General features: G+C 45.6%; 1 protein-coding gene across 1 annotated transcript; it reads right to left on the bottom strand.

The window, feature by feature from the left end:
- Positions 1-26,264, bottom strand: LOC120639731 (pullulanase 1, chloroplastic-like). The gene is made up of 27 exons (XM_039915618.1): positions 25,996-26,264; positions 25,231-25,363; positions 25,082-25,134; positions 24,852-24,960; positions 24,632-24,768; positions 24,335-24,531; positions 24,100-24,249; positions 23,947-24,007; positions 23,731-23,851; positions 23,272-23,362; positions 23,079-23,172; positions 22,829-22,924; positions 21,619-21,759; positions 21,338-21,388; positions 20,447-20,517; positions 20,266-20,358; positions 19,890-19,980; positions 9,864-9,935; positions 8,869-8,994; positions 8,625-8,681; positions 8,291-8,365; positions 7,579-7,667; positions 7,308-7,385; positions 1,572-1,710; positions 1,040-1,149; positions 767-866; positions 1-371 (listed from the first exon to the last, which is right to left on the bottom strand). The coding sequence occupies exons 1-27, from the start codon at positions 26,224-26,226 to the stop codon at positions 264-266; spliced, it is 2,874 nt and encodes a 957-aa protein (XP_039771552.1). The 5' UTR covers positions 26,227-26,264; the 3' UTR covers positions 1-263.

Genomic DNA, 26,264 nt, shown 5'->3' with positions numbered 1-26,264 from the left:
AAAAGATAAGAAACCAAGGCCCTTCATTTATTTTGCAAACCATACAATACATTCTTGTTTTGATGATCAGCAACATACACATGGCAGCCAAGCATTGGCGACTTGGGCATCTTATTTTTATATAAACTGGCACCTTATTTTAATATAAACTAGCCAAGACAGGCCCTTAGCTTCGATCCATCTCTTTATGTATACATATTTAAGGACTCCTATTCTTACACTCACTTTCTTCGATGCCGAAATGCATTTGTTTGCAAAAGGCATCAGCACCTCGGTTCAACAAACACTGCTGTTGTTCTTGTGGGCACAGTGAATCGACCTGTGGTGGAGTCGAATGCAGATTGCCGGACTAAAGCATCTGATGAGTTCACCTGAATCAATTTGCATTAGCCGTCAGATATTCACACAGCCTCGTGGTAGTAGCAGTTTGGATCCGTGACTCATTGATGTCTACAGCGAAGTTCTTAACTATAATCTCCCCACAATCAGTGATTATTCCATGCAGTTTGCAGATATACCAGTGTTCAGTTTTTTACAGGAATGACTAATAACGGATATGCAAAGTGTAATCCAGGCATGCAGGCACTGGAAAGACCATACTTACTGTTTTGTATTCAACATGCTACAGAAAATCACTTCCCAAAAGCATTACTAGGTTTCAGGACTGGGTTTCAAGTACAACACTTGCAGAACAATGCTTGTGATTAATGTATTTGGCTGAGGAGAGGATAATTGATGCAGCAAAAAGTGAAAAACAGTTAGTTACCTGCACAGGATGCAACTGAAGCTCCATTGACATGAGATCAGGGATTTCCATTGATACTTCATGTGGACATGCATTGAAGACTGTAACGACACAAGTGAAGCTGCAGAAATGGACACGCTGTTAGCTACTGAACAGAACATTGAAAGATCCCATAACATATATATATGTCAGTGCAGAGACCAAAAAAATACTTTAACTGCTTTTCAATCTCTCAGCTGATAAACAACTGTATGTTTCCAGAGACTGAAATATAACTACATCAATGCTGCTTACTTTTTATCTAACTGGGCCATCTCATACGTATCATTCCGTGCATCTTCAATGCTCATGATAATAACTCCTGGAACCAAGGATGGGCCTGTGTTGTGAAAGTGAACACGTTGCTGAAACAAGATAGGAATACAGTCAGATCTGAAGAAAGCACAGGAGATCAAATATCCCTAAACAAGTCAGCTCAAAAAAGATCCTTAAACATACAAAGTAGTAGTTTGTTTGTTTTTATTGTACTTATATGTGGATCCACAAATATCTATATCACACCAGGATTATTCTTCATCTATTTTTCAGGCAATTATTCATGTCCTGCTGCAAGGTGTAGTTAACATACATTTGTGTCCCATTGACAAGTACATAGCTCCAGAGTGCATGAAATTCATAAATTTTACTTAATGCATATATCAAAATGCCCAGAAGAGCAGTTTATGCTTTCCTTGCAACAAACAAAAAAAGTGCCCATCTAAGCGATATCACTACAGAAGTCTGGTGAAAGTTAAAAGTAACTTGTTGAAGCAAAGAATTCGTGTACCTCAATGTCACTTGCTGTGGTTAGACGAAATAGCGGCGATGAGTATCTAATCTTCAGTATGTCAACAAAATTGTCTAAGGCAGCAAGAATGTGATCTTTTGTAGGTTTGAATGACGGGTTCTCCAATCTTTGTTTCATCCTGAAAAATTCCCAGTTGTACAATAAAATGATCACTGAACTCTTTAGTTCAAAAGAAACAATATAATGTACAACAGGATGTTGCCTAAAAACAATGTACAACAGGATGAGTATTAGAGATATATTGTTGTATTTCCTTGTATTGAGTTTACTTGTACTCCAAGCCATACGGCAATATATAATAGAGGTCACCCCCCTCCTTAGGGCGTGTGGTGTTTTCTCAATTCTTTACATGGTATCACGAGTCCGGGCCCTCCTCCTGCCCTGCTGTACGCCTCCCTCTCCTCCGCTGCCCTAGCCGCCGTCCAGGGGATCCACCCATCGGTGCCACCCCTCCCTGCGCCCTAACCCTAGGGCGCCTCCCCCTTCCCTACGCCCCACCCTGGGGCGCCACCCACACCACCGGCCGCGGCCTCTCGCGTGCAGCCCCCTCCCTGTTGCGCCCTCCCCTCCTAGGGCGCACCTCCTTCCCCTCAACAGATCAATCTGTTGATGTCCTGTGTCACCAACACCTCTACCAATGCCGGTGACACCATCGACGACGGTGATTCCTTCCTCGACGGCATCGCTGCTCTCTTCTTCGACGACTCTACGCCCCCACCAACTGCAATGGCCGCCTACGCTGCTGTCTCCGTCCAGGCGCACGTCCCCATCAAGTTGGAACTCCGCTCCTCCAACTACACCAAGTGGAGCAACTTCTTCGAGGCCATGAGCAGCAAGTTCGGCCTCCTCCGTCACATCAATGGCACCCCTCCTCCTGATCCGCGCACTGATGCATGGAACGAGGCCGACTGCGCTGTCTGCAGCTGGCTGTACGGCTCCGTCTCCGAGGACGTCCTCGACTTCACCATGGCCGCCAACCAAACGGCGGGGCAGCTTTGGGTCGCCATCGCCAACCACTTCCAGGCGAACAAAGCTCCTCGTGCCATCTACTTGAGTCATGCGTTCCATACGCTAACTCAAGGGGACATGTCCATCCACGACTATGCCCAAGCTATGAAGAAGGCTGCTGAGGCGCTTCGAGACGTCGACAAACTTGTCGCCGAATCCGAGATGGTGCTGAACTTCATCACCAACGTTGACCCGCGCTACAACACCACTGGCGAGATCATTGCAAGTGAGGCTGGCATGACCTTCTCCAAGGCCGTCGACCGCCTCGCCCTCCAGGAGCTGCGCTTGGCGAATCAGGCAAAGGTGGCCGCCTCCTCTGCCCTAGTCGCCTCCTCGTCTGGGTGCGGCCCCTCCTGCCTGTCGGTGACGTCCTCGCCCTCTCCTCTGCAGCAGCAGCAGCAGCCGCCGGAGGAACAGGAGGTCCAACGGCGGCCAGCAGCAGCAGCAGCCACCTCGCGCACCTAACCCTAGCGGTCCATGGATTTGCATCAACCCGTGGGCTGCTTTGCAGGGCGCGCAGGGTGGCGCAGGAGGCCAATTCTGGCGTGGTGGTCAGGGCGTTCTAGGCGCCCCTCAGGCTCACGCGGCGCTCAGTTCGGCTCAGGCACCAGCTCAGTCTCCCACATGGGACCAAACTGGTCTGATCGCCGCCCTTCAGCAGATGGCACTCGAAGGCAATGCATGGGTGATGGATACTGGCGCCTCCACACACATGCACTCTTCTGAAGGTATCCTTCTCTCTCGCCTCCCAGTTGCTCATTCTTTGATTACCATAGGCAATGGTGCACATATTCCTGTCACGTCCCGAGGTTCTTCCGTTCTAGCCACAGACTCGTCTAGATTCGTTTTGAACAACGTTCTTATCGTTCCATCCATCATTCGCAACCTACTTTCAGTTTGCCAATTCACTCGCGATAATCGTTGTTCTATTGAGTTTGATGCCTCTGGTTTTTCTGTTAAGGACATCAGGACACGACGAGTGATCCTTCGCTGCGATAGTACCGGCGACCTCTACACCATCCCATCAATCGCCCCCGCAGCAGCACAAGCCCTTCTTGCAGCCTCTTCATCCTTGTGGCATCGCCGTCTTGGTCATCCTGGTCCAGCAGTCTTAGCTACTTTAAAACAGAACAATTTAGTTTCATGTAATAAGGTAGATCGCTCGCTCTGTCATGCTTGTCAACTTGGGAAGCACGCGCGCCTTCCTTTCACTGCTTCTACTTCACATACTACTTCACCTTTTGAAATAGTTCATTGTGATGTCTGGACCTCACCGGTTGCTAGTATTTCTAGCTGCTCTTATTACTTAGTCTTGCTGGATGATTTTTCGCACTATTGTTGGCCGTTCCCGCTTAAGCACAAATCCGATGTACAATTGTACATCAGCATATCGTAGATTTTATTGCTTATGCCCGCACACAGTTCAGCCTTCCTGTTAAGTGCTTTCAAGCTGATAACGGGACTGAGTTTGTCAACCACGCCATGCACGCCTCCCTACGCGCCAACGGCATCGTTTTCCACCTTTCATGCCCATATACCTCTCCACAGAATGGCAAGGCCGAACATATCCTTCGAACACTTAACAATTCAGTGTGAACTTTACTCATCCATGCTTCTATGCCTCCCAAATATTGGGCTGAGGCACTTGCTACGGCCACATACTTGCTTAATCGACGACCTTCCTTCGCCATTCGAAACGTGATTCCCTACTTTCGCCTCTACAACTCCTATCCCACTTATGATCACTTGCGCATCTTTAGCTACTTGTGTTATCCTAATTTACAGGCCACCTCTCCGCATAAGCTAGCACCACGTTCGACAGCCTGTCTTTTTGGGATATCCCCCTGATCATAAGGGGTATCGCTGTTTCGACCTCTCCACGCGTCGAATCATCATATCTCGACACGTTGTATTTGATGAGTCCGTTTTCCCCTTCGCTTGTGAGATTCATCCTCCCTCCACCAGCTCCTTTGATTTTTTACTTGGTAGCGACTTGGATATTGCACCATTGTTTACTAATCATGCAGCTGGTGGCCCTTCTGCGGATGCTCCGTCTACCTCAGGAGTTGAGCACCCGCTACCCCTATCTGGTGGGCGTGGTCCTGTACCCCCACCAGAACCTTCGGCTTCTTCAAGACCGGGCGGGTGTGGTCTCGTGCCCCCGTCAGGTCCTTCGGATTATCCAGCACCTACGCCAACGCAGCAGCAGCCCCTACGCCAGCGCCTGCAGCAGCAGTAGCCGCCCCTGCGCCATCGCCTGCAACGGCGGCGGCGGCGCCTGCCATGCAGCATATGCACCCGTCGCTGCTGCACCTCCTAGGCGTTTTGGTCAGGTTTACACTCGAAGACCAGCTCCTGCACCAGCTCCTGCGCCTGCATCGCCGCAATCTGGTCGCCGATATCCTGATCCTCCTCTACCACAGCACCGAGGTCATTATCATGGCCCCCTTCAGCTGCGACGTTCAGGTGTTCATGTTGGGGAGTTGTCACCTCCTGCTGCACCTCGCCATCCGATGAGTGGTTCCTCTCCGCCGCCGATTCTACGCCGCATTACTCGGCTCCAGTCTGGTACTATTCAGCTTGTCAGTTACAAGAATTTTTCTGCTGGTCATGTTGTTGCTTCTCCCGTTCCGGCCAATTATCGCAGTGGTCTTGCGGATCCTAATTGGCGAGCAGCCATGGCAGAAGAGTTCAAGGCTCTGGTTGATAATGGTACTTGGCGTCTCGTCCCTAGGCCGTCTGGGGCTAATGTGGTTACCGGCAAGTGGATTTTCAAGCACAAATATCACTCTGATGGCTCTCTTGCGCGGCATAAGGCTCGATGGGTTGTCCGTGATTTTTCTCAGCAGCATGGCATTGATTATGATGAGACTTTCAATCCGGTGGTGAAGCCTGCAACCATCCACACTATTCTTAGTATTGCTGTGTCTCGCCATTGGCCCATCCATCAGCTTGATGTGAAGAACGCTTTCTTACATGGACATCTTGATGAGACTGTTTATTGCCAGCAGCCTCCCGGGTTTGTTGATCCTTCTCAACCAGATCATGTATGTCTTCTTCAGAAATCTCTTTATGGATTGAAGCAGGCTCCTCGTGCTTGGTACCAGTGGTTTGCTACTTATATTCGTCAGTTGGGATTTGTTTCTTCAGTCTCCGACACCTCCTTGTTTGTCTACAAGGATGGCGCTAGCACTGCTTACCTGCTTTTGTATGTTGATGACATTGTCCTCACTGCTTCATCGACAGACTTGCTTCACTCCATCATTGGTCGCCTTCACACTGAGTTTGCCATGACTGATCTGGGAGATCTACATCACTTTCTGGGGATTTCTGTCAGCCGTTCTTCTGATGGGCTATTCTTATCTCAGCAACAGTATGCTTTGGATTTGCTTCAGCGTGCCGGCATGAGTAAGTGTCACTCCTTGACGCCTATTGATAGCAAGTCTAAGCTCTCCGCTACAGATGGTCCTCCAGTTGCAGATCCTTCAGAGTACAGGAGTATTGTTGGTGCCCTACAGTATCTCACTCTGACTCGTCCTGATTTGGCATATGCTGTCCAGCAAGTCTGCTTGTTTATGCATGATCCCAGGGAGCCGCATCTTGCAGTTGTCAAGCGAATTTTGCGCTATGTCAAGGGTACTGTCGCTGCTGGACTTCACCTAGGTGTCGGCTCTATTGACTCTCTTACAGCATACTCTAATGCTAATTGGGCTGGCTGTCCTGATTCTAGGCGTTCGACCTCAAGTTACTGTGTTTATCTTGGAGATAATCTGGTGTCTTGGTCTTCCAAACGTCAGACTACAGTCTTCCAAACGTCAGACTACAGTCTCCCGCTCTAGTGTTGAGGCTAAATACAGGGCAGTTGCACATGTGGTTGCTGAGTGCTGTTGGCTGCGTCGGTTGCTTCAAGAGCTCCATCTTCCTCTTGCCAAGGCTACCATTGTCTATTGTGACAATGTTAGTGCTGTATATATGAAGGCTAATCCAGTCCACCATCGTCGCACAAAGCACATCGAGATTGATATTCACTTCGTTCGCGAGAAGATGGCTTTAGGAGAAGTTCGGGTCTTGCATGTCCCTTCTTCCCATCAGTATGCTGATATTGTTGGACTGAGGATAAAAGCCTCCACCCCTCCCACTATAACACCTGGTTTTATGGCCGGGTTGGCTAGGTGGGGCGTTCTAACTTGGTACCAGAGCCGAGGTCCTGGGTTCGATCCCTCCCGGCCACGCATTTCCGCTGCGCGATTTCCCTGGCTGCGTTCGCTGAGACCGGACAGGTGGCACAGCCCCGCGGCTCGCCCGACTCGCACGCAGTAGGGGGAATGTTGGACTGAGGATAAAAGCCTCAACCCCTCCCACTATAACACCTGGATTTTATGGTCGGGTTGGCTAGGTGGGGCGTTCTAACTCATGACTAAAAGACTTTCTATCCAGTTGTACACCGACTTTAGGACTAGTCTTGGTCTTCGTTTAGCTCCGCCTGCGACTACGGGCGGGTATTAGAGATATATTATTGTATTTCCTTGTATTGAGTTTACTTGTACTCCAAGCCATACGGCAATATATAATAGAGGTCACCCCCCCTCCTTAGGCCGTGTGGTGTTTTCTCAATTCTCTACAATGAGTATGTGTCCTCTGCAGCTATGGTAAATTAAAGGAATGCCATATACTAATATGAAGTGTCAAGAAGGATCCAGAACTTACAAAGGCCAACTCCCTTCATTCTTTTCCCTTGGTGGAAGCCCAACACCCCAATTGTTTGTTTCATAGGTAAAATCAAGCCTGCAGACAAGGAAGAAAACAGAACATTTACCCTGCCCTGCTTTCAAACATGCTTGGGGAACTTCCTTTCAACTTTTATTCACATAGGATAACTATTGAGAAGTTATGGTCGCAACAAACAATTCTTCAAAGTACAATCGTATAATTTTGGGGAATTGATGTTCTCATCAAGGTCAAAAGGGCAGCACGTTACTTGTTAAACCAATCACCAGAGTTATATGAATCACGATCAAGCGACTTAGATCGCAGTATCTCATCACCAGCATGGAAAAATGGTATTCCCTGGAAGTAGACAAAACAATATCAAAGTGAGAAACCTATTGCAGATGTTTAAGTTATGGTCAATGCATGAAAACATACAATAGCACTTGATCTTAAGAAAAGCAACAGTCATGAAAATATGCATAGTGGTGAAGGCTGAAAAAACAAATCAGGTTAGATTGTGGTATAGTGCGTTTCTGCTGGATTTTAGCTAAGACTTATATTATTTATAGTTTAAGTACCAATATCACAATATTACATCCTAGCAAAAGAATTCTGATGCTTAAGTGCCCTAATGAAACAATTTTTTTTCTCGAACCATGCAGAAGAGCTGCTTGTCATTTTATTTAAGATCGAAATAAATGCAGTGCACGAGTCCAGTACAGACCCAACCCGAGTAAATTTGCAACGAGTATTAGCAAGGTAACAATTTTCAACCTGTATTAGCAAACATGACCATTTAGTGACTCCATATCTAGCACCAAGTTTAAGGCTGAGCTGATTTGACTAGCACTAAACCTGTTAGATCAGAAATGCAAAACATTCATTTTACTATGTACATTACTTTCGTGGAAACCCATTATCTGGGTTATCAACTCCTATAATATGAAAAACAAATAATAGATAAAAACTTCAATAATCACCTGGGATAATGCAATGATGCTTGTGGACAAATGATTTATCCTGCATCTCTCGTCAATTGAGAGGCTCATCAGAGTCTGCACAAGGAAACCAAAAATACCAAACACCACTGTAACTAGAGAGTAAAACTGTTCTTGCAAAATTATACTCACACAGGAATAAGATGCTCACTTTATCTATATAAGACATAACGTACAAGGTAGCAAATACTGCTAGCAGCCAAAAAAAGTGTCATTTTTATTTTTGAAGAAAGAAAAAGAAACATCAATTTGCAGACTGATAATAGATGAAAATGTAGAGCAGTTAAGTTTCTGGGTATCATGATGCACTCCATACCTTTAGACTAATAATGTCAAATAGAGTTTCATTGTCATGAGCAGAAGCATAGTTGATCTGAAATGGAAGAAACAGTGGCGTATTTCAGTAATTAATTAGTGGCAGAATTTAATAAGAGACACAGAAAATAACTTATCCAATCAGGTTATGCAAATCAGAAAATGTATTGAGCTTCTCCAGAATGTGAGCTTTGACAATTTAACATATAATGTTTGGCTTGTTTTGGAAAGTTTGCAAAATTTACTGTTTCTATAGGGGATGAAGTATAGCCAACAGGCGACCCATCGAAAGTGCGAACTTCAGATCCTTTCTTAACTTCTCCGGTATGAGATATCAGTACATAGTCCTTCAGATTCCCAGCTAATCCAATCTGCAAAAGGAAAATGAAATCAACAAGGATAATACTTATCTGAGTATGGTTCCCACATGGTGAACCCTGAAAGCAATAAAATTACTTGCTGTGCCCATAAGAAAGTTTCATAATAGGCTCATGGTGACACCTCATATAAAAGAAATTCAAAATTCCTCTGCTGATACAAGGCTTTGGAGATGGAAGACAAAACATGGAAAAAGTCAAAGATAATTACTTAGTTGTATGAAAGACGGCACATAATTAATTGGAGCAAACAGACGAAACAAAAAAAATGCATGAAAATGAGAAGGTAAAGTCACTTCAGGGGAATGCTCATAACTAACATCAATTGGTACTATAAATACCTTAACTACAGTTTACCTATGCATGCATTTGCATACAAATAGGAACTGATTAACTTTATTCAGCTTTACAACTTTCAAGTTTATAGCGTGCTAACATTTAACAAGACTATTGTATCAAGGAACAGCATTTGTGGCCAAGACAATGACTTGTTTTTCTGAATACTATCCATAGGTGGTTCGGTGGTTCCTAAAAGGGTACTCCAAATTATTCTTTGACAGAGCTTTGTCACACATATTTAAGAATTGATTCTACAATAGAAGCAATTTTAATGCCCACTTGTATACTGTCCAAGATATAACAGATAGTGAAGATCAGCACAAATGCGGCAAAATGTTGAATTCAAGTATTCAATCTCAAGTTTTCTCATGGGTCTCTATTAATTCAGTATATTCACGTAATCCTTGCAATAAGATGATAATAGACAACAGAACTGTTTCCAATTAGTAGATAGGTCAATAACTGTTTGAAATTCAACCAGAACATAGTAACTTCTAGAAAAAAAATGAATATTGATATCCAACCTGTATATGGTCACTGTATGTAGCAAGCGTGAGCCTGGTTTCTGTTTCATTGCCCTGATAAAATCCATTTGGCTGCACAAAAGGATCAATACAAAGTTACAAACTAATAAGAAAATAAATTTTTGGGAGCTAATCTAATTCTGTTCAGATGCAATTTGAAAGAATGTATCACAGATCAGCATGAGAGCTTGAACTCTAGAGGATTTTCAGCTCCAGCGAGGACAAAGAAGACAGTAGGTTGCTTACTGGTTCAATCAACCATTAACAAAACTCTGAACCTTACTAACTCAAATCAAATGACAAACCATCTGACTGAAGTGGCAGAGACTATAACAATAAAGCTTAAGTGGGAAAATTTGTACAATCCGTCAGAGCTTAGAACAGGCCCTGACACATTTGTTTAGTTCTACAGCAGTCAGGGCAAGGAAGATCAGTTTATGATGCTGTGACTGTTGGAAGATGGATCTTGGATATAAGAGGTGCATTGAGTGTGCCTGTGGGAGCTTCTCTCAAATGTGGTGCTGCAACCTGTGAGGTGGAAGATACACATATTCGGAAGTTTTCAGCTTATAGTTTGTACTCCACCAAATCAGCCTATGAGGCCTTGTTTATTGGAGCCACTCATTTCAATCCTTGGGAAAAAAAAATTTTGGAAAAGCTGGGCCCCAGGGAAATGCAAGTTCTTCATGTGGACAGTGGGTCACAATAGATGCTGGACAGCTAACAGACTAGCACGACAAGGCCTCATTCACCCACCAAAGTGTCCACTTTGTGATCAGGTTGGAGAAACGCTAGATCACCTACTGATCTCTTGTGTTTTCACCTGACAAACAAACATGGTACAGCATTCTGCAGCTGTTTGGTCGACAAGCTGTTGCTCCACAGATGGATGATCTACTTTATATGGATTGGTGGGATGGAGCAAGCAGCAGGTTTTCTGGCCAAGTAAAAAAGGGACTTAACTCCATCCTTATCCTAGAAGTCTGGTTAATTTAGAAGCATCATAATTACTGTGTGTTTGATGGAGGCACTCCTGACTTAACCCGGGTCATCTCGGCTTTCAAAGAAGCACAGCAGTGGTCTGTAGCAGGGGCTTGAGGAGTTCCTATCTCCTTCACCTGGCTCCTTCCTCCTAGTTGTTCTGGTCAGGTGGTCTGGTCCTGCTTTAGTTTTCTAAGAGACAGCTTAGGGTGTGTTACAGACTCTTCAATCCTGTAACTTTCTTTGTACTGGGGTTTCTTTAACCCCCTCCTTTTTTTCTTCTTAATATACTGATGCGCAGTGGTCCAGAAGGATACTTTTCGGTATTTAGGATCGATGCTACAAAAGGATGGCGACATTGATGAAGATGTTAGGCATAGAATTTCAGCTGGCTGGTTGAAATGGCGGCAAACTTCTGGCATCCTTTGTGACAAGAAGGTGCTACAAAAGCTAAAAGGCAAATTCTATAAGACAACAATTCGTCCGGCGATGTTATACGGTGCTGAATGTTGGCCTACAAAAAGGCGACATGTCCAGCAATTGAGTGTAGCAGAGATGCGGATGTTGCGGTGGTTTTGCGGGCACACAAGGAGAGATAGAGTCCGGAACGAAGTTATTCAGGATAGGGTTAGGGTGGCACCAATTAAGGAGAAACTTATCCAGCATCGGTTGAGATGGTTTGGACATGTCCAACGAAGGCCTCATGAGGCGCCGATGCGTAATGGGGTTCTTGAGCGGGTCGATAATGTAAAAAAGGGTAGAGATAGACCTAAACTGACGTGGGATGAGTCGGTTAAGAGAGACCTTAAGGATTGGAATATCTCTAAAGAGATAGCTTTGGATAGGAGCGCTTGGAGACTAGCTATCAATGTGCCTGAACTTTGAACTTATTTCTTTCGGGTTTCATCTCTAGCCTACCCCAACTTGCTTGGGAAAAAAGGCTATGTTGTTGTTGTTGTTGTAATATACTGATGCGCAGATCTCGTATGCATTCGAGGAAAAAAACATAAACATATGAGGACAAATGAGTACATGACCTAAAATGAGTTTATGGCTAGCAAGCAGCAACATGAATTCATAGGCTACTTCAGGAAGGAGATTTCAGGTAGCAACATGAATGCTTGATGTGTGACAAAAGTTTTGTGATTTTCAGAAGGACTTTACAGCCGCGAGTGAAATTATTATGAGGTTATCAACTGTCATGTGGGGCTGCGTGTACCAGCAACGTGGCCGCACGAAGGATGCCAGCAAGGCCGACGCGGCCTCAACAGATGGTGCGGAGCGCCAAGATCAGCAGTCACCCGCAGCAGAAGGCGCGGGAAGCCAGCAGTGATCAGCGCCACTAGTGGCTAAGTGTAACACCCTAGTGTTAATCGTAACGCTAATTATGTGTTTAATCGCTGTTTAGGGCTGAGCAATGTCATTAGCTGGTTAATGACCGTCGTTAGTACTCAACCCTAATCGAACTTTGAGCGCGTTTTTCTCCCCCATCTAAGCTCCAAATCAATTTTCGCCCAAAACCAAAGCTATAGATCCTCTTTCTCTACAACTTCTCTTTTGGCCAAAATTCAAGTTCCCATATGAAATTTTGAATTTTGGAGCGTCAAAAACCGGGCCAAAATAGTCAAACTAGTTTACTGTGCAACTCCAGTGCTTCCACTGTGCTCACCGCGCCCATACCGGCATTTGGCAGCCGGCGAGCCCCTCCACGCGTCGCGCCGACGAACCTCGCCCGTCGCGCTCGCGTACCCATCCTTATCCCCACGGAGTCGTGTCCGTTTTCGCCATCCCCTTCCTTCCTCGCGCTCACGCCGAGCCAAGCCCGAGCTCAGTGCCACCGCCAGTGTCCACGCCGGCCATCCTCGCTGCCCCGCCTCGATTCGGCGCGTCCCAGCCTCCCTAGCCTCACCCCGCAGCTCCTCCGCCCATCCACGAGCTCGATTGAGCCGTTTCCCGGCCGGATCGAGCTCGCCACCGCCGGCCGCCATTAGAGCTTCGCGCCGAGCTCCGCGCCATCCGCCGAGCTTCCTCTCCCACCCCTCCTCCGCCCGATTCAAGCCGTGGTGAGACTCCCCGCTCTCTCCTCTACCTCCCCCACCCCTTTTCCCCTTGGTTCCGGCGCCGCCGCCGGAGCATCGCCGCGCCGCCGTGGCTGCTTGGCGCCGCCGCGGGCCGCCCCCGTGCGGGGCCACGCGCCATCGCCGCGCGCCCCGGAGCCGCCTTGGGGCCCTGGTCGTGGGCCCAACCCGCCGCGCCGCCGCCCTGCGCCGCGCCGGCGTGAACGCGGTGCGCCGCCGCGCGCCCCTGCTTTGCGCGCCGTGGCCGCCCCCCCGCGGGCCCCCGGCCGTGCCGCCGTGCGCCCCGGCCCTGCCGGGCTGTGCTGGCCGCGGGCCGGCCAGGCTGCGCCGCCGGCTTGGAACGCAGCCGCCGTTGCCTTGCCTGGCCGCGCGCCGGCCATGGCCACGGTGAGGCAGAGCAGGGCGCAATGCAGGGGAGGGCGCTGGGAGCTGGGCTCCCACTGGCATGTGGGGCCCGGCTGTCAGCCCCCTTTTTAGTTTTTGTTTTGTTTTCCAAAAATTGTTTATTTCGGCTGAAAACTTTGAAAATGTGTAGAAAATATAGAAAAATGCAAACTAAATTTTGTTGGGTTGCTTAGATCAAGATCTTCAGAGGAAAAATACTCATGCTTGTGAAATGTCACTTTTGCCCCTGCTAAAATTGTGGGTTGTGCTTAAGCTAGTTTATTTTGTATCGGTTGTTCGGTTTGTCTAAAAATTATGAAATTTATTCAGTAGATTACTCTTTGTATGTGTAGTCCACTGAAAATTTTTCAGGTGCATAGCCTATGTGCATGTTTGTGGATCTAATATTGCTTGATTTCCATTCTAGGGCTAAAAGAAATACTTTTCTATATCAATAAATGTTGATAATTTATTTATACACTCCTTATCAATAGTTTTTCATGATAGAAAAGTTGTGCTACCAAATCCTTGTGGCATGTTAAGTTTTTGTGTTTAGCTAATTCCTAGCTTTAGTTTTCCTTTATTTTTCGCCGTTGCTAAGCAATGCTTTATTGCTTCATCCTGTTTGTTATATGTGCCTAGCTTCCTTAAAGCGAGTTTAGTAGTGTTGTTGAAAGTAAACACTTCAGGCTAAACTAAGCGGGAACTAAATTTACCTAGCAGCACCAAGTCGTTTCCTTTATCGCTAGTTTTTCCTGGTTGTTCGTTAAATGATTGCCAGTCATATCTTCTTTTCCTCGCATTGCATTGCCTCCTGAGTGCCTTGCACCATTATAACTCCTGCATGGCATGTTCATACGTGTAGACGCCACGAACGAAGACGTCTACGAGCTGGTTGTTGAGCCGGTCCAGGAGCCGCAAGCAGGAGAACAGCAGGAGGACGCAGTCGAGCACACTCCCGAAGAAGTCGCTAACCCCGCTGACCTGCAAGGCAAGCCCTGGAGCATAACCCTTACTTCCGGTATTAAATGTTTATCTAAGTAATTGTGCATTTATGTTTATAGGAGTTGTATGAAACCCTAGTATGCATATTTTCCATAGGTACCTATGAGTCTCTACTAGTGTGCAGGTTGTTAGTACTGCAATGCTTAACTAGGATTCGGTAGAAATCGAGTGATTCCTGTCACTCGCGTGTTATAGTTCCTTGTTCTAATGGCAAAGTTACTTGAGAATGAATAAGGAGGAAAAGAGAAATGGAGACAGGGCGGGAATGAGTTGGATTATGGATATGGAATGGATGAAAAGAAATATCCGTCTGTGTCGTTTGAGGACCGTACCGTTGTTGGCATTGTTGATCGAGGATTTAACAGTACTAACCACATGCCGGGAGTAGGAGGTAGTCGAAACCGGTAAGCTCATTACTTGAATCGCAACGATACTTTGAATCGCGACTTGCTACTCTGGGAGTGGGATGATGGCGGGTGTTGTAGTTGCCCTCGGGTCCACTGGGTGTTCGCCGTGTGGAGCTCCTCACCCGGGTTTTGACAGGCGTGATTCAGACGTCGGGGTGATGATAGGAACAGTTGACGTGTGTAGCCCGACGGGGTTGCACGTGTCGTGTGAGTTAGTTCCACCTTGCAAGGTTAAATCGGATCGATTCGCCGTGACTCGCGGATATGAGAGCCTTGGTCACTGTGTCACATCGTAGTAAAGAAGTGGAATAAGAGCGGAATGGAAATGTTGGCTTGTATGTTATGGAAAGATAATTTGATCTACCATGTGTGCTCTAGATGTTATAGCGAACCTAGTTGGTACTCGAACACTAAACTTGAGCTAAAATATTGAAAGTAAGGATTTACTACTAGTAGCTTTTCAACAAAACCAACTCCAGAGCCAAAAAGCTTTGCATGTCTAGATATTGGGCTAAGTATACCCATAGTCGGATAAGCCTTGCTGAGTATTAGTATACTCAAGGTTGTTGATGTAACCCTTCTGAGCAGGTTGTGTTCCCGCTGACTTCGAGGAGATCTGTGCGTCCTGAATTGGACAACCGCTTCCTCCGAGTTGGACCGTCGAGTGGGCCCCGTCTTCCCCGTGAAGATCGGGCAGGTTGGCATCACATCGGTGGGCAGGATGTGGAGCTCACTTTGTATCATCGTTCGTAGTTACGTATTGTATTTCGAACTCGGTTTTAAACTTCCGTTGTGTATTTGAACTCTGTAGTTTGTATTTAAAGTTTTTATGTAAAACCTGTGTTGTAAATTAATTTGAGAATCTCAGTATGCTTGTATCACCTGTGCTCGTCTTCGTGCGAGACTTCTAGTGCAATTGTGATCCTGGAGTACAGTAGTTTAATCGGGAATTACCCGACGGACTGCCGGATTACACCGTTTTAAGTGCGAGGTAACTTGATTATTCATTAAGATGATAGTTAGCGCATTTAAGCCGGTTTAATTTGGGCGGATCTGCAACACTAAGCTAGGAATTAGGAGTGAGCATTTCAATCTTCAGATCTTAGCTACACAGACCAATACTTCCTTCTTTGATTGGTGGGCAGCGGCAAGTTCTATAGTGGAGGGCCAGGCAGTGGCGAATCTAGGATTGAAAGCTAGGGTGGTCCAACAAGACAAGTTTTTTGAATATCACAATCCTATAGTATAACATCCCTTATTCCTATTTCCTATCCATCTAGAAATAGATGCAAACAAATTTTTTTGGGGATAAATAGATGCAAACAATTGAAAATTTGTAGCCAAGACTTTGCAACACTTCATCTCGGGCCAAAATCCCTGTGTAATTCTTCATTGGGCCGATTCTTAGGGTGGGTCGTGGCCCACCTGGCCCACCCTTTGGATCCGCCCATGGGGCCAGGTCCAAAAAGGCTTAAATTCCATCATCATCTTGGCAGCTTGGTCTATTTGGAAACACCGCAATGGTTGTGTTTTCTAAGGTGTCACGCCCAATGTTTCTTGTGGGGTTTCGGCCATTTTAGAGGAGCTGTACCTCCTCGCCTAGGATTGACCACCATTTCAGCCGCCGGCGTCGCCATGGAACCCGCCAAGGTCTAAGCAGTCGCGGATTAGCCACAACCTCGCTCTACGCGGGCAGTCCAAGGGCTCCTTGGCCTAGCAGGGTACTACCGCAAGTTTGTCAGGGAGTTCGGCACAATCGCTGCTCTCCAGTCAGCTCTCCTCTGCAAGGAGGGGTCCTCTTGGACTCCGGAGGCCGCGGCGGCATTCACCGCCCCAAAGACCATCGTCACCACGACGCCTGTCCTCGCCCTGCCTGACTTCACCCAGCCATTCGTCGACGAATGCGACGCGTCCACATATGGGTTCGGTGTCGTGCTCCTCCAGGGCCAGCATCTGGTGGCGTTCTTCAACAGGCCGGCCACGCCACGCCATGTGTCCCTGGCGGCGTACGACCGTGAACTCATTGGCCTCGTCCTCACTGGAGGCCATACTTGTGGGGACGTCGCTTTGTGGTAAGGACTGACCAGCGCTTGGCCGCCATCCCGCAGCACCACTCGGTGGGCAAACTACTCGGCTTCGATTTCTCTGTGGAGTACAAGGTGGGGAGCACGAACACGGTCGCGGATTCCCTCTCCCGCCACGACACGGAGGAGGCAGCGGTCTTTGGCCATCTCGGGTCCCCGCTTCGTCTACATCGACCGCCTCCAGCAGGCCACAACCATGGACACGGCGCTGGTGGCACTCAAGGACAAGCTGGCGGTGGGCACGCGAGCAGGCCACCGGTCGCTCATCGACGGCCTCGTCACGTTCCACGACCGCCTCTACATTCCGCCGGCATCGCCCTTGCTCCACGAGGTGCTTACCACCGTGCACGATGATGGCCACGAGGGCGTTCAGCGCACGCTCCACCTCCACCGCGATTTCCACTCCCCCAACCTCCACAACACAGTGAAAGATTACGTCCTCGCCTGCGCCACCTACCAGCGGTACAAGTCCGAGCACTTGCACCCCGCGTGACTAATCCTACCGCCGCCCGTGCCCACGGCGGTTTGGACTGACATCGGGCTCGACTTCATCGAGGTGCTGCCTCATGTGGGAGGAAAATCCGTCATCTTGACCGTGGTGGATCGCTGCAGCAAGTACTGCCACTTCATCCGCCTCGCACACCCGACACGGTGAAATCGGTGGCCCAGGCGTTCTTCGCCGAGATTGTCCGCCTCCATGGTGTTTCGCAGTCCATGGTCTTTGACCAGGACCCCATCTTCACGTCGGCCTTCTGGTGCGAGCTCATGCGGCTCGCGGGCACCAAGCTGCACATGACATCAGCATTCCATCCCCAATCTGATGGGCAAACGGAGGCTGCAAACAAGGTCATCATCATGTACCTCCGCTGCCTCACCGGTGATCATCCCCGACAGTGGGTGTGTTGGCTTCAACACCGCGTACCAGACGACACTCAAGGACACGCCTTTCAAGATCGTCTATGGCCGCGACCCGCCCACTATTTGTTCCTATGAGCCAGGGGAAACAAGGGTCGCAGCCGTGGCCAAGTCCATGGTGGAGTGGGATGAGCTGCTCACCAACGTCCGCTACCACCTCGAGCAAGCTAGGTGGTGCACAAGATCTACTACGACAATATCCACGAAGAGACCCGACACGCCGTGGGTGACTGGGTCTGGCTCAGCCTCCATCAACGCGCAACGGCCTCCCACCAAGCTCCGACGCCAGGAAAGTTGAAGCCTCATTTCTACGGCCCGTACCGCAATGCCGCCATCATCAACGACGTCACCTACCGCCTGGAGCTGCTGGCGTGCGCGCGCATGCAAGATGTGTTCCATGTCGGCCTATTGAAGAAGTTCGTCGGCGCACCTCCAACGACCCCACCGGCCCTGCCTTCGATCCACCACGGGGCAGCCGTTCTGGAACCCGAGCCCGTGGCGTGCGCCAAATCCTCGTCCATTGGAAGGGCGAACCTGCTTCATCAGCTTCATGGGAGGACATCGTCAGCTTCGGCAACTGTTACCCCCCACTTCCAGCTTGAGGACAAGCTGCTCGTCGAGGAGAGAGATGTCATGTGGGGCCGCGCGTACCAACAACGTGGCAGCAAGAAGGGCGCCAACGAGGCCGACACGGCCTCAACAGACGGCGCGGAGCGCTAGGAGAGGCCGTCGCCCGCAGCAGAAGGCGCGGGAGGCTTGCAGCGGTTAGCGCCATTTAGTGGCTAAGCTAGGAATTAGGAGTGAGTTTAGGGATTGGTTTCCTCGTGTTAGCCGGCCAAGGCCAATTTAAAAGGATGTACTGCTACTGATTTGGGATAAGCAAGATCAATCTACCTCCCAAACCTCAACTCTTTACTCTTAATCTCACCCCCTTCAACATTGGGCCGCCAGGGAAGGACCCCGGCGCCATGCTACGAACTACGCAGCCAAGGTCCCGCCGTCTTGGGCATTGACGCCCTTAACATCAACACTGTCAAGTGGAACTTATTATGAGGTTGCTCATTGTCTTCAGGTAAGGGTCTGTTTGGATTGGACGTTTTTCAAAGGAATTTCACGGGAGTTCACTTCCTTTTTTTGCTGACATCATGCACCATTTGGAACGGAGGAATCGACCTCATCGTTCCTCTGGAAAGGCTTGCCTTCATTCATAGAACACAGGAATCTAAACATCCACTCGAAACCAAAGTTTTCGCTGAAGCCCAAGGCACATTCGCGCATGAGAGAAGCAGAACAGATAGAGGCACAGGAAGATGAAAGAAGTGGCAGAAAAAGCAACAAGCATATCAAACTAATTTCTACAAATCAAGCCTGTTTTGCAAACAAGAATCAAAATTCAAGAGAAATCGAGCCCATTTCGCAAAATACGAATCAGAGTACAAGAGAATCAAAAATAGTTCAACGCACTGCAAGCAAGAACAAGTTAAACAAATTTCACACTGGCAAGGCAGTGCGACAGCAAAGAAGACCCTTGCCACTCAGCGACCTTCCCAGCTCACTGTCGTCCATTGTGCAGCTCGCGCGACATCTAGGATGTAGCGCTCAGTAGTCACCACCTAAAGTAGCTAGCCCTTCTTGCTTCCATCAATTCGCCCATATGAGGATCAGGCGTGGTGGTTCTTATCCATAATGATGAACCAAGGAATAGATAAGAATAATGCTTTGTAGCTAGACTGAGTTCATGGACCAAGGGGCCCAACTGTAAAAGCCTCCCTGTATGTAAAATATACTCTCAAGTGCACAGTCAACTCCATTATTCGTGTATCTTTTATTAGGTGCTACTAATAGTTTTTTGATTATTTCTGTCTTAAAGATTCCTGTGTTCCAAACACCACTTCCTAGTCTTTTCCTGCATTTTCCAAACCTCTGTTTTGACCCATCATTTCTATTCCTTTCCTATGTTTTTCCCCATTCCTCTATTTTGTATTCCTCCATTCCGAACAGACCTAAACTGTTAAAGTTCAGAACATATCTCGGCCCAAATACTGTATTTTAGAAAGTACGACACGTAAATGCAATGTTCTTCAGGAATATAAAAGCAGCAGCTCGTTACCAAAATGTCAAACATTACTTGACATTTTCAGAAAGGATAAGGATAAAGGACACCAAGGTTACCTCTAGGAATAGACCAGTAGAAAAACCTTGTTGTAGTGGATTACCAAATGGACTCCCCCCATTAATAGCATCACGGATTCTATCATTGAAACTGCAAATATGGTAGTGGTACTGGGTATTGTTATGTAGGGAAAAAAGAAGAAAGTAAATGCACAAGGACACCACGAGAAAGTTTCCAAGACTAGTTATTTACTACATAAACTTCACTAAGATGTTTCTTCAAAGAGTTGACTTTAATTTCTTTTTACATTCCAGTTGTTGATTGTAAAAAAAAAAATAGACTAAAATTTTTTTCTGCGCATCCAACAAGACCGGATGGTTTGCAGATAGGAATTAAAATAATACGCACACTCAAGTTAGTTAAAATTAGACTTACCTACCAATCCCTGTGCCACTCATATTAAGCTGGGATCCATTTATCCCACGTTTATTTTGTGCGACTTCACCAAAGTCCCATCCTTCACCATACCTGTCACGGTGTCAATGTCTTATCAGTTCAATTCACAGCAGGAGTGTGCCCGTTTTTATGAAAACTGGTTGCACATCTTGGTGCTTACAAGTATATCTTTGAACCATCCACGCCATGTTCATCTATTGTAAGGCTCTGAAGAGCAGATTTTGCTCTCATCTGCATTCAGCAACCATAAGAGTTCTCAAGCACAAAGTACAACACACATAATTACAAAAAAAAAGTTGAAATTCAACCAGCAACAACAATAATGATCAATAATATGGACACATGCAACAAACAGCTAGTAAACTTTGGTTTACTGAATACCACAAAGTGATTATTTTCCCAGCTCAAATTTCTATTTTTTTCCAGTTGTGGTGGTAGACTGGTAAGAATCAGAAAGTCACACATAAAAATTGAAAAAAAAAACAATTTCTAGAATAATCTGCACTGTTACAAAGTTTAGATTTCTGGTATTAACAATCCATCGAGATATTGTTCGACTCTGGATAATTACTAAAAAAGAAGTATTCTCCAAATTAACTGGCATGCTAAACACATACTACTAAATTCCCTAAAGCTAAATATATCCACCACCTAAAGCCGTGAGAAGATATTTAAATTCAGAAACCAAATACAGAGGTTGCAAATGAAGCCCTACTCTCTATTTTTGTCTGTGCATCTTGTAGATAGAGACTGAGGTGAGATTCCGTAAAGAATAAAGGTTCAACTAGATCAACCATTACAGGGGAGTTAATATGCCCAAATAAGAGGTTGGAAGGAAACTAATTAAAAATTTAGAAGCAGCCAAAGAACACCTTTGGGCACCTAGCTGTTACTAAAAGAAATGATAATGAACTAAAATTCTAATATTGAAATATGACAAGGATTAATGCAAGACTTGTACTAGAGCATGGGGATGAAATAAAAAGAGATTATGTTTTCAACCACCAAATCCCCATGTTATTTAATTTGGCCATTAGGTGTATTTACTTACCATTGTCTTTTTCATGATATGTCCCATAAGATCAAATATGAACCCATCAACCTATGGTGAAAGTTATCATAAGATCATAAATAATAGAGAATAATAAGCTGTGATATTAAAAGACATGCATCCACCAACATGAAACAATTTAGCCAAAAAGGAAAGAAAGAAACAACTATATTTTCTGTGAGTTTAACTATCTATAATCTCTGATGGAATCATTAAGTTTTGAAAGAACCATATCATAATTATGCAATGCCTATAATTGTAATGTAACTATTACAACTCACTTTGTAATTTACTGCCCAATTCAGAAGGTCATCCACGATTAATCTATCAACCATGAAATGCTCGCTTGCTGTATTGTTCACAGCTGCGCTGTTCTCAATCTGACCATTAGTATCCATTCTAAGGTAGTATCCAGGTACAATCTGCAAATGTCCAGTATAAACAATAAGATAGATTAGGATGCATATGGAATGTCCAAAGAACAAATAATTTTGATTTTTCTGCCCAGAAATGGATAAATGACTTTGATTTTAATCAGCAAGTGTATATATTTGAACTACAAACATTTTATGGGCTAAGGAACAAAGATATCAAGGGGCAACAAATTCAATCACTGCTGTTTCCTAGATATAATTGTAGTTCAACAATTCGTTTCATTTGGTACACAAAAAAGCATCATGGTAAAACAGTCCTCAGTACAATTGATAAGCCAGTGAAACATTGTCGAATATTTAATATATATTTTTTCTCGAATACATAGGAGAGCTGCATATCATTGCATTAAGAAGAAGAATGTTCAATATATATTGGTCTAATTTTCTTCTAAACAAGGGTCAATAGATGGATAGTGATTCGAACTGGTGATCACAAATTTGGATTACGTAATTGGCAGACTGACTGATCCACAGGTAAAGTAAAAAATTCAGAATCGCAAAAGTTCACACATGCATGTTCATCACAAAATAAAATGTGATAATTTAAAAGAAGTAACAGGTATTCATGAAAGGAAGCAATTAATCAATTTAATTCATGTAGTCCTTAGTATTGTGTTAGTCACATGATGATATTATTTGCCAACGTAGATTTCATCTAACATATTAATGCACAACAACCAGATCAAGTGCTTCAAGGTATATCAGGCAAAAGGAGAAGATAGACCAAACCCACTCAAAAGAGAATTAAATTTCAGGAAACGGACTAATTATAGAAATCAGGGAATTGCAGCTATATATTGCATGTTCAGGAATATTCCAATTCTTTGCTCTAATATTCATTGTTAAAAAGAAGTCTCCAAAGAACTAGTTACAAGAAGTAACTTCGATTGGACATTGGTTCTATATGCTGTTGAGTGGACAAGTTTCCATGAAACAATAGCATATGCATTTAACTCTACAAACCAGAAAGGACATAGGTACATATATAGAATAAACATCAAGCTGCTGTTTATAACTCGAATGGCTAGGAAAAAATATAACTAAAAGCTGAGACAACCTTGTCAAGCACCGAAGTGATGGCAGAAGGGCCACTTGAGTATAAATGATTGTATACAACATCCATGACAACACGAAGACCTAAGTGATTCAGTGCCTGCAGCAAGATTTATCAGAAAGGTACCTGTTATCCTGGACAGCTGGTTAAATTAAGGACACCTGCTACTCAGATCATTACACTAAAGCAACAGGCTGCTGAAAGTTGCTGCACGTTTATGTATCAAAATTCAGGGTTAAAAGCACAAGCACACCTGGACCATCTGTCGGTATTCAATAATACGATTTGGACCATCTGGGTTACTTGCATAGCTTCCTTTCGGAACTCCCCAAAGCACAGGGTTATATCTTTAGTTGCATGTGGCCATGTTTAGAATAATTTATGACACATCAGTATATTGTGAATCTTTGACAGGAAAGAAACAAAGAAGCAAAAAAAATGAATACCCCCAATTATAAGGGTCCTCTTCCTGAATAGCTACAACTGCATCTTGTTGTAAATCTGATCCTGGAGGGAATTTTGACAGCTCAGCCTCATCTGCCATAGTAGATGAAGTCCCCAAGTTACTTGAAAAGGAATAATCAAATGAAATGAACTAAAGGTGCATAAGATGTAAGTGACAGAGTTTAGTTTAATCAACCACTGAAAGATATATACTGAATAAGAAAAACAAAACACAGCTGGAACTACATTGAACTCTGAAGATATGCAAATACCTGGCACCATAAATTTTATGATGTCAATGTATTCCAGATATTCTATATCAGATTGAAAGTGGATTATTTCCATGCGTATTGTAGAGTTTCAAAGCAAATAAAAAGCATGTAAGTTACAAAATTACGTTATTTTAAAGAACAGGTTAATGTCTTTTACTGGTAAAATATACAGAAAGAATGAGTCTTTACCAACAAATTTCCAATTGTTCTTAATGTCATCAACACCTCCAAATTGAAAGCTTGGCAACAAATGCACATGAGTCAAACCAGCATCAGACAGTTTCCTTAGGTGTCGTATTCCTGCTGTATCCTGTATCACAAGTTGCAGAATGCACGATAAGGTGGAAACTGATGAAATAAGGTCATGAAATATATTACTCTCCTAGTAAATCAACTGTGAACAACCTGACATGTAAATGCGCAGAATCCTCCTCGAGAATGACAGTCCACGGTGCTATCATGGGCACTGTAACAAAAATGACAGAAAACATAGTGGTAAATTCATAAAAATGAGGGTGCAAAAAATCTCATCAAAGTTACAGCCACAGAACAGCTAACCTGAAATCGCGAATATGCAATTCATATATGCTTATGTCAGAAAAAGAATCAAGCTTTGGCTTTTCCGCCGCCAATTTATCCCATGAAGGTGGCTTCAATGTTTCACTATTAATGTCGACCAACCAAGTCCGTGTTCCATTTGCAGACAGCCTAGTCAAAACAAGATAACATTTATGTCTTCCACTCTATGGGCTATGGCTAGTATTGTATTATGAAGTAATCAAAATGCACTTACCCTCTAGCATAAGGATCATCAGACAAACATTTCTCAACTTGTGATGTAGCTGGATGATATACTGTGACTTCATACAGATAATACCGGTTCTCCCAGTTTTTTGGACCAGTAACGCTCCAAACACCATTTGACTCATTGAGTTGCAGAGTCTCCAGTAAAGGCCCCACTGGACCATCATAGAAGCTCACACTCACATCCTGCAGCACTATTGAGATACTTTCAATTGAAGTGGAAAATATAGAGGACTAGTGGTAAACTGGTAATAGTAAGATGTTAAAGGATTCCAAGATCCAGAACCTGTGCTGTAGGAGCCCATAGATGCAGACTCACAGCTTTCTCACTGAAAACTGCGCCAAGTGGTCCAGTGTAGGCAAACATGTCATCCAACACGCCAGGTAGTTGCAATGCAGTAGAATCTTGGCTTTTCCCATGACCTATCTTGTAACAATATACAATTGTCCTCATGAACCGTTTGTCGAGGGGTCTTTACGGAAAGGCAGCCTAGTGTAAAGATTACCATCAAAAGAAGCGACAGCCAGTTGGCATTTCACAAGGCTGGCAACATCAACAGAGCTTGGAACTCTGAAGGCTCTATAGCAGCTGATAAAAGGGAATTTCTCAGTCACCTGAAGCATGTGAAGTGTAGGGCAACATTAGAGTGCTGCTTGAAAATAAAGTACAAAGATGAACAAACATAACAAGCACTGCAGAATAAAGATAATTACAATAACTCAATAATACTCATACACTGGCTGGAAGCCCGCCATGTTCCGGTTGCAGCTGAACTTTGGAATCATAACCTGCCAAATCAGAAAGGATTGTGACATGCAGACTTTTAACCATTTATTATTATATTCAATAGGCGAAAAGAATCCAAAAGTCTATAGTTCACCCACCTTCAACAACCCCATTTGACATGAACATTGTAGCACTTCTGCTTGCATACAAGTACAGGGAGGTTTCTTGATCGCTGACATCCCAGGCAATCAGGGACTTGGTGACCCAGTAAGCTCTTGCATCTGACAAGAACTCCTGCAGAAGCAGCATCACAGCTAGAGTAAGAACATCCCAGAAACATGGCATAAAACAAATGAAATATTTAGAAATTCTTCACAAGAGATGGTGATGAAAATGAACTACAGGTATCTTTTTTACAGTAGGCCTGATGGCCAGTTGTGATATAGCTGTGTTCTGCTACAAGTTAGATAATAGCATGATCTCGAATATGGAGATTTGACTGGTACTCTTGGATTGTATAATACATATACATTTCCTGAATCTGGAAACAACTATAAGAAGTACTCTTTCTAGGCAAAGCGCCTTGAAAAAGTATTTCGTAAAATCTTGATACAATTATTTTTGTCAGATAGAGGAAGTGATTGCTGTATATGTATGATCACTGGCAGGTGGCCCAACACCATAGGGCTCTGAAGAACCCAGGGATTGATGTGAAAATTTTATAACAATCATTCTATTTCGATCCACTGCGCGCATCTTGTGACTACCATGCGGGCCACATGGACCCGCATCCGAACCTGGAGGGTTAATCGCGTGTTTTTTTCGCATTCGAGGGGTCTAATCGACAATTGCACCAACTCCGTAATAACGGGATGATGTGAGGAGGGGGGCAGCAGCGGCCGCACCTAGGTGGCCTCGGCGACGCCGACGTCAGCGCCGGCGCCCTCCTCCCCCGTCGCCATGGGGGGCCTCGGCGCGGCGTGGAGCACCCTCAGGGTCCCGGGAGCCGCGGCGCGCGCGGAATGCGCCGGCGGCGGAGAGGCCCGCGCTGCGCCCGACCTCCTCGGCGAAGCTGACGACGGGGCGGCGGCGGCGGCGACGCGCGGGGGTGGCGCGAGGGCGAAGGCGGAGCTGGCGTGGAGCAGCATTTGCATCGGCGTTTGGATTCGGCGGAGGGAGAGGAAGGCGGAGA

This window comes from Panicum virgatum, chromosome 7K (assembly GCF_016808335.1).
Source record: "Panicum virgatum strain AP13 chromosome 7K, P.virgatum_v5, whole genome shotgun sequence".
NCBI lineage: Eukaryota > Viridiplantae > Streptophyta > Magnoliopsida > Poales > Poaceae > Panicum > Panicum virgatum.
Note: the sequence above shows the minus strand (reverse complement) of the source record. Positions and strands in the feature narration are given on the sequence as shown.

Bases quoted from the DNA above. Each gene is read 5' to 3' on its own strand.
- LOC120639731 (XM_039915618.1), bottom strand. From the start codon at position 26,226: ATGCAAATGCTGCTCCACGCCAGCTCCGCCTTCGCCCTCGCGCCACCC. The intron at 25,135-25,230 runs GTGGGTGAACTA...CTGATTTGGCAG, and splicing joins GTCAAATGGGGTTGTTGAAG to GTTATGATTCCAAAGTTCAG. The intron at 19,981-20,265 runs GTAAGTCTAATT...CCATATTTGCAG, and splicing joins AGTGGCACAGGGATTGGTAG to TTTCAATGATAGAATCCGTG.